This window comes from Nannobrachium achirus, assembly GCF_963921795.1.
Source record: "Nannobrachium achirus genome assembly, chromosome: 4".
Classification (NCBI taxonomy): domain Eukaryota; kingdom Metazoa; phylum Chordata; class Actinopteri; order Myctophiformes; family Myctophidae; genus Nannobrachium; species Nannobrachium achirus.
This window is the reverse complement of record NC_137813.1, coordinates 56,674,975-56,689,837: the sequence shown is the minus strand read 5'-3', so window position 1 is coordinate 56,689,837 and position 14,863 is coordinate 56,674,975. Positions and strand designations below refer to the sequence as shown.

The following is a 14,863-nucleotide window of genomic DNA, read 5'->3' as shown; positions in this document are numbered from 1 at the left end:
TTTCAATTTTTAAATGTAATGTAATGTGTTTTGTTTTGTTTGTTTATCAACATTGATGTTGTTGATGTTTTACTTCTAATGTACTGCTCGACGACACTGAAAATGAGTCTAACGACTCAGCTGTAATTTCGAGAATAAATAAATATTGAATGAATTCACAGGCAGGCAGGCAGCGGTGCGTCTGTCTATGCCTCGTCATACAACGGTGCCACGCGGTGAACCAAGCACGCTCACAATGTGTCGTGGACGTGAGGCGTTTTGGGCTTGCACTCGTTCAATGCCATTTTTGACCGTAGGTCGCAAGTTATATGTGAATGGCCACAGCTTGTGGGGCATAAAACAGAGCGTGATGTCAGAGCGGCAAACCCATTCTGTTAGAGTGGTTCCCCTGACATCACAGTGACATCAGAGCATGATGTCAGAGCGACAAACCCATAGAACCACAGTCTCAGGCGTGACAGAGATACATACATACATACGGACAAACTGTGACCGTTGGTTCACATACTAAACTTGCGACCTATGGTTGCAACTATTATTACTACTATTACTACTACTATTACTACTATTACTACTATTACTACTATTACTACTATTACCAGTAAGACGCCCTAAGGGCGAGAAGCGACCGCCAGAGCGGGCGGGAACAAACAATAACAATTACAGCTCGTCCCTATTGGCCGGAAATCACGTTGCTATGCAAAAGTATGGCAGAGTTACGTGTGAGAGCAAAGTGTGACAGCAAAGTGTGACAGCTGCTGCATGTGTTTAGTAGACAGAGGGGGCGGGGCTTAAACAATTACAGCTCATCCCTATTGGCGGAAAAAAGGCCCAAGTTGTGTGAGCATTTTAAAGTTGAAATCACATTGCTAGGCAAAAGTATGGCAGAGTTATGTGTGAGAGCAAAAGTAGTTTATTGCAAAAACACATTGATTTTAATTGGGGTCATTTTTGAAGAATAACAACATCTAAGGGTTAAAAATATGAAAGGTCGTGGATAGCTTGCATGAGTGCGGGCATTACATACACGACAAGACAACAAAGCAATCTCCTATACCCTTTCCCACCCACTTGGAACATTGGGATCTTCATATTCCACCATGTAAGTCAAATTCATGATAGTAATTGTAAAGGAAGGAAAAAAAAGAAAAAGAAGACAGAAAATTAAATGAGTATATTGACTTCAAAAAGAAAGAGAAAAGAAAAATAAATTAATAATGATTAAAAAGGGAAAGAAAGAAGAGGAGAGAAACAAGGCTTAAGAGAGGGGTGGTGTGCTAAGGCGGGAGGGGGGTACCCAAAGAGAGATATAGCCCTATGTGACACCCTGAAACTGTCTTATTGAGATAAGTTATTACGGAATCCCAGGCAGATGTGAAGCCTCCCCATCGGAGGGCATATTTAATTTTCTCAAGATTTAAGTAGGCCTATGACATCACGTCTTTTATCCAGAGGTCTGGTTTAGGGGGGAATGGAGATTTCCAGTCTAGAAGGATTCTCCTTCATGCCAGTAATGATAAAAAGGCTATGCCGTTCTGGAAAGTGAGATTTTTAGGGAGTACACCAAAGATTGCCACTTCAAAGCAAGGTTGTAAATCAATGTATAATAAACTTGTCTTAGATGATAGACCAGTATTTCTGTAATCGAGGACATTCCCAGAACATAATGGGTCAGGTTTGCTGAAGGTTCGTGGCATCTATCACAAATGTAATTTACAGTGGTATATATTCTTGATAGTCTGGCTTTACAAAAATGAGACCTGTGTAGAACTTTAAATTGGATTAGGCTCAGCCTAGCACAAGATGTACTTCTGAACCAGGGACTTCTCAAACTCCATTTTAACCATGATAAATTCATCAAAAACACCCATTGTTTTTTCGATAACTTTTTTCATTTATTTGTAATAATTCTTTATTGTATTTTTTTCCATTTTTCCAAAGAATTAGGGTAGTATAAGGGTGATCTGTGCCAAATGTCATGGTTGTATCACCAACTGTGGATTAACTATGAGCAGATGTACATTTATGCAATTTATCGGCAGCCATATTGGAAAATATGCCGCCATATTGGAACCTAATGTTATTTCTGATCTTGCCTGGTTGTAATACCTCCAGAACATATTCTCTTACATCAAAATGAGGGGGAAATCAAAGATTTACGGCCTAAGCAAAGTGACATTGTCTAAAACATAGACAGTTACAGCATTTTTTTTTTAAACTGTCTGGTCATTTTGGCAAATGTAGAAATTTTGCATGGCCAGAGGTTGATTATCAATTAGGGTCATATGAAGGTCATCTGTGCCAAATGTCATGTTATCATGTATTGAAATCAGCAATTTCCCGCCTCACTAACCTTCATTCCTACTCATTCCTGTACATTGTCCAAGTCCTCTCTCCGCCAGAGGCGTAGCCACGGGTGGGCCTGACTAGGCCTAGGAACACCCATTTGGTTTTTGTGCCCACCCAAAAATAAGTAAAACATTCGTGGCGTGGCGATGTGCGGCGCGGCGATGCACGGCGCGGCAATGCGCGGCTATCTAGGACGCAAAGACAAACACCACAGTTTGATTTGATCATATTTTTCTCCATATTACTTGGGAAGTCCACTTCCATGTCAAATGACTGTATTGTCCCTCTAAATATTTAAATGTTCACTATTTTAAAATAGCGATGTACAAGCTCACATCGGTGCCCACCCACATTGTGCCGGGCCGAGCCAGTTGGTAAATCCTGGCTACGCCGTTCTCTGCACCTTCATTCCAACTCATTCCTGTACTCTGGGCCCGATGCCTTAACAACTATGGTCACCAGGGGCGTCACACCACATTCTGGGCCCTGGGTACAAGGATTCACTGAGGGCCCCCCATGAATGTTCTTCATAGGGGGAGGGGCCGGTGTAACCCATTTAGACTGGGAACGCATTACGCATTATTTTGTGCTTTAACTATTGAAAAAATAGCAGATATACCGTTGTTTTGGGTAGAGATTGGCACATTTCCTGGGGCAATCTGCCCAGATCATGCATATCACACGTGTCTTCTTCTTCTTTTTTAGTTTTTCACTCTCAAAAAAGCGCCTGCAATGTAGTGCATTTGAAACTACATTGCAGTGCACATCATGGGGTGATCACTGCTTGTCTCCTGTGAATTGTTTTATTTTTATTTTTGTTTATTTTATTTTTATTTTGTTGCTGAGTGAGGTCAGCAGACAAAGTGACATGAGTGAGATGAAAAAACCTGAATGAAATGTGCCAATGTCAACCAGAAACATCGCAAGCTCACAGCATGCGAGCTTGTAGATCTGCTATTTTTGAAAAATCGTGAACAATTTGTGGAAGTCTTTGAATATTTCAAATCCTTCTAAGGTTTTTTGAAAAACCTATGTTTCTATGTAAGTGGTGCGCAAACATTTTCATGTGAAGGACCCCAAAATGATATGTATTTGGCCACGGAGTTCCAGGGACCCCCCAGAAACAAAATTTGAGTTACAAATGTTCGCTTAAAAAAATACATGTAAGATTTGCACCCATTTTCACAACTTTTCAAAAATAGCAGATCTGCAAGGTTGCAGCACGAGTGCCACGCTGTGAGCTTATAGATCTGCTATTTCTCAATAGCTAAAGTTTAAAGTGATCCCTGACTAATACGACAAATATGCCTTAATACATTATAATTGTCCTCTATAACTACAATGTAAAATGAAAAACACCTCAATTATTTTATTTATTCTAGAAATAGCTAATCTTTCACTCAATAGGGGAAATGCCCGTCGCAAGTTGATGATGTCATAAATGTCAAGTGTGATCTATCCCTATGGAATTTATGGCATGCATGTGAAAATAAAAACAAACGTAATACTTCCTATGGTTAATATGAGCATCAAATCAATATTTCAAATGTGTTTGTGTTTTGTTTTTTTGCACATGCATGCCATAAAAATGACACATGACATTTATGACATCATCAACTTGCGACAGGCATTTCCCCTACTGAGTGAAAGATTAGCTATTTCTAGAAGAAATAAAATATTTAAGGTGTTTTTAATTTTACATTGTAGTTATAGAGGACAATTATAATGTATTAAGGCATAATTGTCGTATTAGTCAGGGATCACTTTAAAATAATTAAGGCCCCTCCACCTTGGGCCAATGGGCCCTAGTAACTCAGTCCCACTTTTCCCTCCCTTATGACGCCCCTGACGTGTAGAAGTGTATTACTAAATAAAATGTTTATCAGAACATTTGTCAACACACAGAAAAAAAGATGTCAAACGAGCCTGGCCTGATATTTTATTCAATTAATTTTATTTATTTAATTTAGCTTTTTCTCGTCCCCGACCACCATACATTACAATACAAATCTGAAATAATAAAAACTAAATCAGAATAAAGCATTAAGCATAAAAACTAAACTAGACTATAATAGACTAAACCAAACAAGACTAAACTAGACTAGACTAGACTAGACTAGACTAGACTAGACTAAACTATTCAAAACCCTAGCCTCATAAACCAGACTCTCCATTCGAATCAGAAGGCAGGAGGAGTAAGTTTGCTAGGCTAGCAAAAACTCAATTTAAAAACTACTAAACTGAAAACATGAAATGAAAAATAGAAAAAAAAGAAAGAAAGAAAAACATCTAAATGTAAACATCACAGAAGTTCAGAAACACAAAGGAACTATTTATGTGAAAGAATAATGAAAATGAAACACATTATTTATGTGAAAAGAATAATCAAAATTAAACACATTTGATTTGATCAGTAATTCACATCAGGTGATCAGTAGCTTATAGAAAGACTGACTGAGATCACACATTTCATCAAACTAAATTAAAACTAGACTAGACTAGACTAGACTAAACTAGACTAAATTAAACTAACCTAAACCAAACTAAACTAAACTAAACTAAACTAAACTAAACTAAACCAAACTAGATTAAGACTAAACTATACTAAACTAGCAAACCCCGCTTTAAAATCGAAGAACTCAAATGAAAACATAGAAGTCAAAAGAAAAACAAAAAAACTAAACTAGTTGGCACTCTGTCGATGTGCCAACTTGCATCTTGTGCACAAGTAGACCATGCATGGCTTCATGTTCATGTGTATTTTTTATCAATCTTTTCTAACAATCAGTTGGATTCATGTTCATGTGTTTTTTCACACATTAATCTTTTCTATCAATCTGTTGAATTCATGTTCATGTTATCACACATTTAGAGCCCTCAATACTCAGTGAACTTGACCGCTCTTTTTCTCCTCTACACCAAAGCTCTGCTGAATGTTCTCCTCACAATATATGCTGGAAAAAATACATCCTATCACACAAAGAGTTGGAGGACCCCCTGCAGTAACTCTGAGGACCTCTAGCAAAACCTCCACCGACACGTCACACTTCACACTTTTCCCCTACTCATATCTCCGCCACTGTTGCCCCGATCCATGCCACACTTTGCACACACACTCCTTGGCTGCCAAACCACAACCTCCACTCATTTCTCACATGGCCTTCTTCTAGCACCACCATCAGGCCGATTCTTGCAAGACACATTTTTGGACACTGCTCCTACAGATTTTGCCCTAAAATCACGCAAAGCGGTACACAGTATCTCTACAGTCACGTCATCAAAATGCATCTATCCCATCTAGCGCCACCATCATTTTTGGACACAGATTTTGTCCTATAATCACGCAAAACGGTACACAGTATCTCCAAAGTCATGGCATCAACATGGATCTGTCCCATTTCCCATATTCCCTCCTGATTGGCCATTGCCTTCTAAAGTTTGTGTATGTGACCTGACGGTCACTTATCTCCCGATTTAGGGAGTCTTACTGGTGTTAATTGGTTGTATTGGTTGGTTAATTAACTTATTTATTAATTGGTTGCATTGGTTGGTTAATTAACTTATTTGTGTTAATTGGTTAACTTCTAACCCCGGTCAGCTGTAGTATAGAGGGTTTAAGAGTTTAAACATGTTTTCAGATCTTACACACCTCTGCCGTAGTACCAGTATTTATCCCTGCATAGAGAGGTCGTGTGAAGGTGGTTCTCTCTGTATGAATGAGACTCATTGTGTTTCTATCAACATCAACATTGTAGAGACTCAGAATTCCTGCTGGGTGGTCTACAAAAAAACCCCATCTGTTCCTCCCTGTGGAAGAAGCAGGTCCTGGCACTGCTGTAGGAATGTTGTTGTGAGCGAACATGTAGTGTTTATCACCATCAGGACCCCAGCAACATAACACCCAGGACTGATCAGTCTCTCCAAAGCATGATAGACGCTCCTCCTTCCTGTTGATGTCTTTATAACAGACTGCTACATTAACACTATTTCCACTCCATTCTACTTCAAAGTAAGAGCGTACAGACAGACTCTCTCTACTCAACACATTAGACCTACGGGTAAATCTCTCTGGATGTTCAGGATAGCCTTGGTCGGGTGTAGCAGTCACCTTCCTGTTGTCCTCCGATAGGATGAGGCGTCTGCTCACTGTGTTTGGGTCCAATGACAGAGGAGAGGCATCTGAGAGAAAAACACATGATAAAATATCACACAGATGAAACACGTTCTACCTGATGACTGTATTGTGGACATGTTACTCAATAATCTACAGACCGTCTACAAAGAGTCTATCCACTATTATATATTGGGCGAGAGGGAGAGAGAGCACAGAGACCCCTGCTGAAGAGAAAATAAAATATATGGAGACACGCATGCATGCTCTCTCTCTCTCTCTCTCTCTCTCTCTCTCTCTCTCTCACACACACACACACACACACACACACACACACACACACACTAAACCAACATGTACTCACGTTTCAAGAATGCGTCTCTGCTTGGACGTAAAGCTGCGACAGGAGAAGCTTCAACAGGAGTCACTGTTGGAGGCGGAGCTTCCACTGGAGTCACTGTTGGAGGCGGAGCTTTAACCGGAGTCACTGCTGAAGGCGGAGCTTCCACCGGAGTCACTGCCAGAGGCGGAGCTTCAACCGGAGTCACTGCCAGAGGTGGAGCTTCAACCAGAGTAACTGCTGGAGGCGGCACCTGCTGAGCTGCAATGACAGATATTTGTACATTTTGATGAACCATCAACAGAACAAATAACAAGGGTTATTAATAATACATTTTTCACCCAGAAAGACATTTGTTTAGATGAACCAAGAACAATATCTAATATAATAATATAATGTAGTCCACACTCCTTTGTGGTATTTGCCAATGTATATTTGCATTCACAGTGAAATGAGGTTTAACCATCTTAACTATCAGGAGCAGTGATATTAATACATATTAATAGTTCTTTTTTAGCAACATTTTAACCTCCATCATAAAACTAGAAAGATTAGTTTTATTGGGAGATTTTAATTTACACATAAATAACAGTCATGATAATTTTGCTACCAATTTCATCAGTATCACTGAATCTTTTAAAGGGGCTATACCATGCATTTTCATTTTTCCAATTTTTATGTATTTTTTTGGTGTCCCACCAGCAAGTTCTATCCTCACTAGAGGTCTTCGGACCTGCCCGAGATCCGAAATTACCGGCGATCCGAACCGCCCCGAGCCGGGTAACGGGGCCGTTTTCGAGCTTTTACCGCGGGGCGGGCCGGGGCCGGGGCCGTCTGCCCCGGTTCCCCGGGTATCTCCTGTTACCCGAGTGGAGCCGAGACAGGCCGAGATTGAAGTGAAAGCGAACGCAACAACTGCACCAAATAGATAACGCCACACGATGGCACTAACGATGCAGCATGTAATCTGTTGCATTGGTTGTGAGAACTGACTCACTCAGTCACAACAACACTGACTGTATCAGTTGGATTGTTATTATTATCAAAGATATTAACGTAACGTTTTGGTTAACGGTTTACAATGGAGTTGTCATTGCGTGTTGTCATGCTCTGCAGAGCAAAATGGACACTCAAAGCAGAAAGATATAATGAACAACACATGCGACAGAAAACGATAGCATTAGCATTGGCTAGCCAAAGAAGAAGGAATAAAAACATGGATTTATTTGTATTTACAAACTGTCCGCATTGACTTACTGGTCTGGGAAAAGATCATCTTTTGGCGTGAGGCACAGCGCCGCTGACAGCAACAGCAGCACCGTGGCGACGTTAGGTAAGAAATATGTCTGATACAACTCTTAATATAATAACGTTGGCATTCTTTCATTTCGGGGCGACAGGTTCGGGTCTCGGATCTCCCGTTCTGCTCGGGTTTCGGATCCAATTTTTCTAATAACAGGCGGGGCCGTTCGGATCGGATCCATCACGTCTCGGGGCTGATCGGGTAACGGTTCTCAAATTCCAAATGATAGACGGGGCCATATGGGTCCGGGTCCATTTCCCCCGGGTCCTTTTGGGTTCGGGTAGTTCAAATTGGACCCGTGAAGACCTCTAATCCTCACAAAGTCCTATTTCTGACCATTGTGTCTATCTCAGTTTATGGGCAGATCTATAAGCAGGTCTCAGAACGGACTGTCTGAGAAAGGTCCCAATTGTGAAGTCACAATCGGGACCTACTGCTACTGCGTTGCTGAGTGGGGGTTGGGGAGGGGTGGGCAGGCCTGAGAAGGAGGCAGGAGGAGCTGGGAGAGGGTCGGGGTGGTGTGGGCAGGCCTGCTGAGCAGGAGGTGGGGAGGAGTGTGGAGCAAAAACTGGCTCAATAACATTTTTGGGACACAAACAATGTTATATAAATTATTTTTAAATACATGATTTAGTTCAACATGTGTCAGGCCCCACGCAAGAAAAGGGAAATAAAATACACTTGGCTTAGATATAGATAATATTGTGTATGAAGACATGACTTTTAGTGATCACAAATGCATATTTTTAACATTGTTTTTAAGACTGATACTATGGCCATTGAACAAGTGCTTAACTTTTTCTCTGCCATTTTAAACATAGCTCTAGTAAGCAGCTGCCAAATTGTCCTTACCTTTTAACGTGGGCACGCGCACGCATCGTGCACAATCTGTGCGCGACTCATCTAGTAGACGTGTAGACTCGGTGACAAGCTTTCGAATACAAAAAACCCCATTGAAAAAGACATATCCGTTGCCACGCTGTATCTCTGCTTATCAGCCAGTGTTTACATGAAAAAGCATTGAAAAAAGCCAACTGTGCGCTATGGTAACACGTGGACACGTTCGCGCGCAAAACGCATGATATGTGCGGGGATCATAATCCAGGCGTGTAGAGACTGGATCAAAGTTTCCAAACGCAAAAATCCGAATGAAAAACGAGCGTTCCATCGCCCAGTAGCTTCCACTTCTGTTACACAGTAAACCAATGGAGGCGGGACTATGGCCCAGGCTCAGACTGGATACGGAAAGCTGGATCCGGTCCAGACCGGAAATGACCGGATACAGTTAGGGGGGCGGGCCTAAAGAGCCAGAATCAGCGAAAATCTGCGCTAATACTTTTAATCCTTTCATAATGATTAAAGCTAATTAAACTTTGCGGGCTCTACGGGCATGGCAGCGCGGTGCATCGGGAAATCTACGGTCTCTACGGGGATCGCGAGGTATGAGTTAATGAGCTCTCAGCAGAACATTTTTCCGCTGCCTTTGATTGCAGAGTGGTGCCATCTGAATCTGAAAATGGCGACATTGAGATTTTAGCTCATGATTTTAACCTGCACTGTACTAACATTTTAGACTCTGTTGCTCCTTTTAAATCATGCACTGTTCCCGCACTTTAAACTCCTCCCCTTGGATAAATGAGGATATTCGTTGTTTGAGACGAAATTGGCGGCGCGCTGAGCGCAAATGGAAGACCACCAAGGAGGACGTGCATCGTCTTCATCTTAAGCAACTTTTAATTGATTTTAACAGAGTGGTTAAAGAGGCGAGAGCTGCCTATTTTACAAACCTCATTTCCTCCAGCAAACAAAACCCCAAAGTTATCTTTGACACCATAAATACCATTGTCAGTCCACAAACTCCTGTCTCTCCCATCTCTGCCGAGGATTGCCATGATTTCCTACTATTTTTTGTCAATAAGGTTGCCAGGGTTAGGGCAGGTATTATACCCCCCTCCTCCATCCCACTTTCATCTGCAAACCGTCAGTATACTCTAAATTCCTTTACACCCATATCCCTCCATAACTCACAAAAACTAGTGAGTAGCACAAAAACCTCATCTAGTCCCTTAGACACCATCCCAATCTTTCTTTTAAAGGATGTTTTTAGCTCTATTGGTCCTTGCCTGCTCTCCATTATTAATCTCTCTTTAGTTTCTGTCCAGGTTCCTGCCTATTTTAAACAGGCAATCGTTCAGTCGCTTTTAAAAAACCCAAGCTTGGATGCGTCATATGTCCAAAATCAATCGTTCAGTCGCTTTTAAAAAAGCCAAGCTTGGATGCGTCATATGTCCAAAATGTTAGAAAAGATTGTTGCCAACCAGCTTGAATCTGTGTTAACTGAACACAAAATATATGATAAATTCCAGTCTGGGTTCCGCAAAAAACACTCCACAGAGACTGCTCTTCTAAGAGTCTCAAATTACCTACTGATGTCAGCCGACTCTGGTAAATGCTCCATTTTGGTGTTGTGGCGTTCGACGCTGTGGATTACATCATTATGATAAACAGGCTAAGGGAATGGGTAGGTATCACAGGGAGTGCCCTTGACTGGTTCAGATCATATCTCACAGGTAGATGTTTTTCTGTAGCAGTAGGCCCTCGTGTCAAAATCCGTCCCCCTTACATGTGGGGTCCCGCAGGGCTCGGTACTTGGTCCGATTTCCGTCCCCCTTACATGTGGGGTCCCGCAGGGCTCGGTACTTGGTCCGATTTTATTCGCGCTATATTTGCTCCCATTAGGACGCATTATAAATTCTTATAAAGGCATCTCCTACCACTTTTACGCGGATGATATTCAGTTATATTGCTCTTTTAACCCTGAATGCCCTGATGATTTTAACTCTAATTTGACTCTTTTAAACTAGTGCCTGACTGCCATTAAGGCATGGCTATCAAGCAATTTCCTCCAACTAAACGAGGCAAAAACTGAGGCCTCTGAAGGCGTAGCAGCCAGGGTAGCTGGCTCTGTTGGGTTGGGTCCCTCACAAATAATTTAAGCACCAACATCAGGAACCTTGGGGTCAATTTCGATCAGGCCATGAACCTCGACTCACACATAAAAGACACATAGATTAAAACAACTATTCATCAGTTTACTATTAAAAACATGTCATCTTACTCACCAGTCGGTTGGTTTGATGATGCAGTGTTAAGTTTCTCAAATTCAGCCTTCAGAAGATCACGCATCTGTTGGGCTGCAATGACAGATATTTGTACATTTTGATGAACCATCAACAGAACAAATAAACTATTAATCATGGTTCTCACCCAGAAAGACATTTGTTTAGATGAACCAAGAATAATATCTAATATAATAATAAAATGTAGTTCTTTGTGGTATTTGCCAATGTATACGGTATTTGCATTCACAGTGAAATGAGGTTTAATCATCCTAACTATCAGGAGCAGTGATATTAATACATTTAACCATTACTATTAAAACATTTCAGATGACTCACCTGTCTGTTGGTTTAATGATGCAGTCTTTAGTGTCTCTAACTCAGCCTTCAGATCATGCATCTCCTGGGCTGCAATGAGATATTTGTACATTTTGATGAACCATCAACAGAACAAGTAAACTAATAGACACATAGATTAAAACAACTATTCATCAGATTACTATTAAAAACATGTAATTTTACTCACCAGTTGGTTGGTTTGATGATGCAGTGTTTAGTTTCTCAAATTCAGCCTTCATGTCAAGCATCTGCTGAGCTGCAATGACAGATTTATACATTTTGATGAATGGTGAACAGAACAAGCAAATTATAGACACATAGATTAAAACAACTATTCATCAGTTTACTATTAAAAACAAGTCATCTTACTCACCAGTCGGTTGGTTTGATGACGCAGTGTTTAGTTTCTCAAATTCAGCCTTCAGAAGATCACGCATCTGTTGAGCTGCAATGACAGATATTTGTACATTTTGATGAACCATCAACAGAACAAATAAACTATTAACAAATGTTTTAATAATACATTTCTCACCCAGAAAGACATTTGTTTAGATGAACCAAGAATAATATCTAATATAATAATAAAATGTAGTCCACACTTCTTTGTGGTATTTGCCAATGTATACGGTATTTGCATTCACAGTGAAATGAGGTTTAACCATCTTAACTATCAGGAGCAGTGATATTAATACATTTAACCATTACTATTAAAACATTTCAGATGACTCACCTGTCTGTTGGTTTAATGATGCAGTCTTTAGTGTCTCTAACTCAGCCTTCAGATCATGCATCTCCTGGGCTGCAATGAGATATTTGTACATTTTGATGAACCATCAACAGAACAAGTAAACTAATAGACAACTATTCATCAGCTTACTATTACCAGTAAGACTCCCTAATCGGGAGATAAGCGACCGTCAGGTCGCAGCGTGATTTTAAGGCAAAATGTGTAGGAGCAGTGACAGTGTCCAAAAATGTGTTTGAAAAAATTGGCCAGATGGTGGCGCTATATGGGACAGATCCATGTTGATGACATGAGTGTAGTTTTTGAATGTAATTTTACTCACCAGTCGGTTGGTTTGATGATGCAGTGTTTAGTTTCTCAAATTCATCCTTCATGTCAAGCATCAGCTGAGCTGCAATGACAGATTTATACATTTTGATGAACCATCAACAGAACAAGTAAACTATAGACTTTCATGTAGGTTTTTAATAATCAATTTCTCACCAAGAAGTGTGTTTTCAGCACTGGGGCCTGTTCCTGTCAGAACATACAGAAAGAACATTATTATTAACTACAAAAACAGTCAATCATATCTTCTTTCTATATTTATCTTGTATTTATTGTAACTAGAAGCTCGTCCGCCCTTCGGGCGGCCGAGCGTCTAGTCGGGAACAGGCAAACTCGGGAACGATGTAAATAGGGAATGAATGCCCCGCCCTTTAATGCAAACCCCATTATACCTGTTGTCATAGGACCTGTTTTGACCATCTGTTTGCCTGTGTCCATTTATGCCCAATATGGAGATATCTGTATCTGTCTGTCTGCATCCATTTCATGCCCATATATGGAGATCTCTGTATCTGTCTGTCGGGCGGCCGAGTGTCTAGTCGGGGACCGGCCTACTCGGGAACGATGTAAATAGGGAATGAATGCCCCACCCTTTATTGCAAACCCCATTATACCTGTTGTCATAGGACCCGTTTTGACCATCTGTTTGCCTGTGTCCATGTATGCCCATATATGGAGATCTCTGCAGACACAGTGCCGGTTCCGGAAACCTCTGATGTCAGACATCAGCTCCGCATACGGGCGTCCATTTATGCCCATATACTGTATGGAGATCTCTGTGAATGCCCTACCATTTAATGCAAACCCCATTATAACTGTTGTCATACGACCCATTTTACCATATGTTTGCCTTTGTCCATTTATGCCCATATTTTGGAGATATCTATCTGTCTGCGTCCATTTTATGCCCATATATGGAGATCTCTGTATCTGTCTGTAATCTGTATGTGTCCTTTTATGCCCATATATGAATATCTCTGTTGCTTTTTGTTTGTTTTCTCTTTAAGCAGAATACGCAGATGTCAACACCTAGATCTGTGACATCAGAACACGTCATACTGATGCCATTCAATATGTAACCATGGCATTTTTTGTTGACTCATGTGGCGTAGCCTACGTGATGTCAGAGCCTTTTATGGAGTGATGTCACAATGAGTCAGCGCTTGCGCCGGTTTCCTCCGAAACAGCCTGATGTCAACAATCATCTCCGCATACGGTGATTCCGCACCGCAGCGGGTAGCGTGCGTGCCGAATCTGAAGCCGGTGGGACGAACGGTTCTCGAGATACGCAGATTACATACATACATAAATACATACATACATACCGGTACATACACACACGCATACACACAGAGACTTCTCGCATTTATTGTAAGATATTGTTGTATTGAAGTAATATAAATAACTAACTCTCGACATTATAAAGTCAAGTATTAAGCCGTGTTCACACATAATAAAGCAAGCTATCAAAATAAGCAAGCTAAAAAAACATGTAGCTTGGTAAAAACCATCCAGCTTTATGTTTATGCAAATGAGCGTGTCCAAGGTACCTGTCACTCAACTATGCCGGTCAGCCTGCTTTCGACGAGACAAAACAGGTTTTAACAGGAGCTCATCTGAGGACGACCGAGAGAGACATTCGGAAACCTATAATCTAAAATAGCGTCTCTACTATGGGAAATAAGTTACTACATAAGCTTTTTCTGGATAAAAAATAATAATAGAACATTCAAACAAGCTGTTAAATAACTTTTGGTCGCTGCCTGTGGCCTGGGAGACCGGCCAGGCAGTCACAGTCACCGTCACTGCTGCTGCTGTGCCTGTGTGTGTGTGTGTGTGTGTGTGTGTGTGTGTGTGTGTGTGTGCGTGTGTGTGTGTGTGTGTGTGTGTGTGTGTGTGTGTGTGTGTGCGCGAGAGAGAAAAACAAGCATTCCTTGCCCCCCCCCCCCACACACACTAGTCTCCCCACAACTGCTCCTGTCCCTGGGCAGATGAGACAGAGAGAGTCCAGTTCCCTTTGCCCGGGACGTGCTGGCCATTGGCTTGTCTCTCATGATCTGAAATGACCAATCTTTGAGTAGCAGCACTGTGAAGAGGGATCTCTCTATAGTGCTGAGTAGCAGCAGTCCACAGAGACATCACATTGGCTTGTCTAGACGTGCCGCGGCCGCCTCTCTTGCTGCATGCATATCATCACGCAGTCACAACTCGTCGTGGAAAATCAGCACGG

General features: G+C 41.3%; 1 protein-coding gene across 1 annotated transcript in view; it reads right to left on the bottom strand.

Annotated features, from left to right (window-relative positions):
* Positions 1–14,863, bottom strand: part of LOC308283022 (uncharacterized protein) — a gene marked incomplete at both ends in the record, with an annotated part of 54,160 nt that overhangs the window by 26,094 nt on the left and 13,203 nt on the right. Inside the window, 2 exons of the mRNA XM_080723408.1 lie at positions 6,406–6,528; positions 6,825–7,061. Of these exons, the coding sequence (XP_080579534.1) occupies positions 6,406–6,528; positions 6,825–7,061 (360 nt within the window). The remainder of the gene's footprint in view (positions 1–6,405; positions 6,529–6,824; positions 7,062–14,863) is intronic.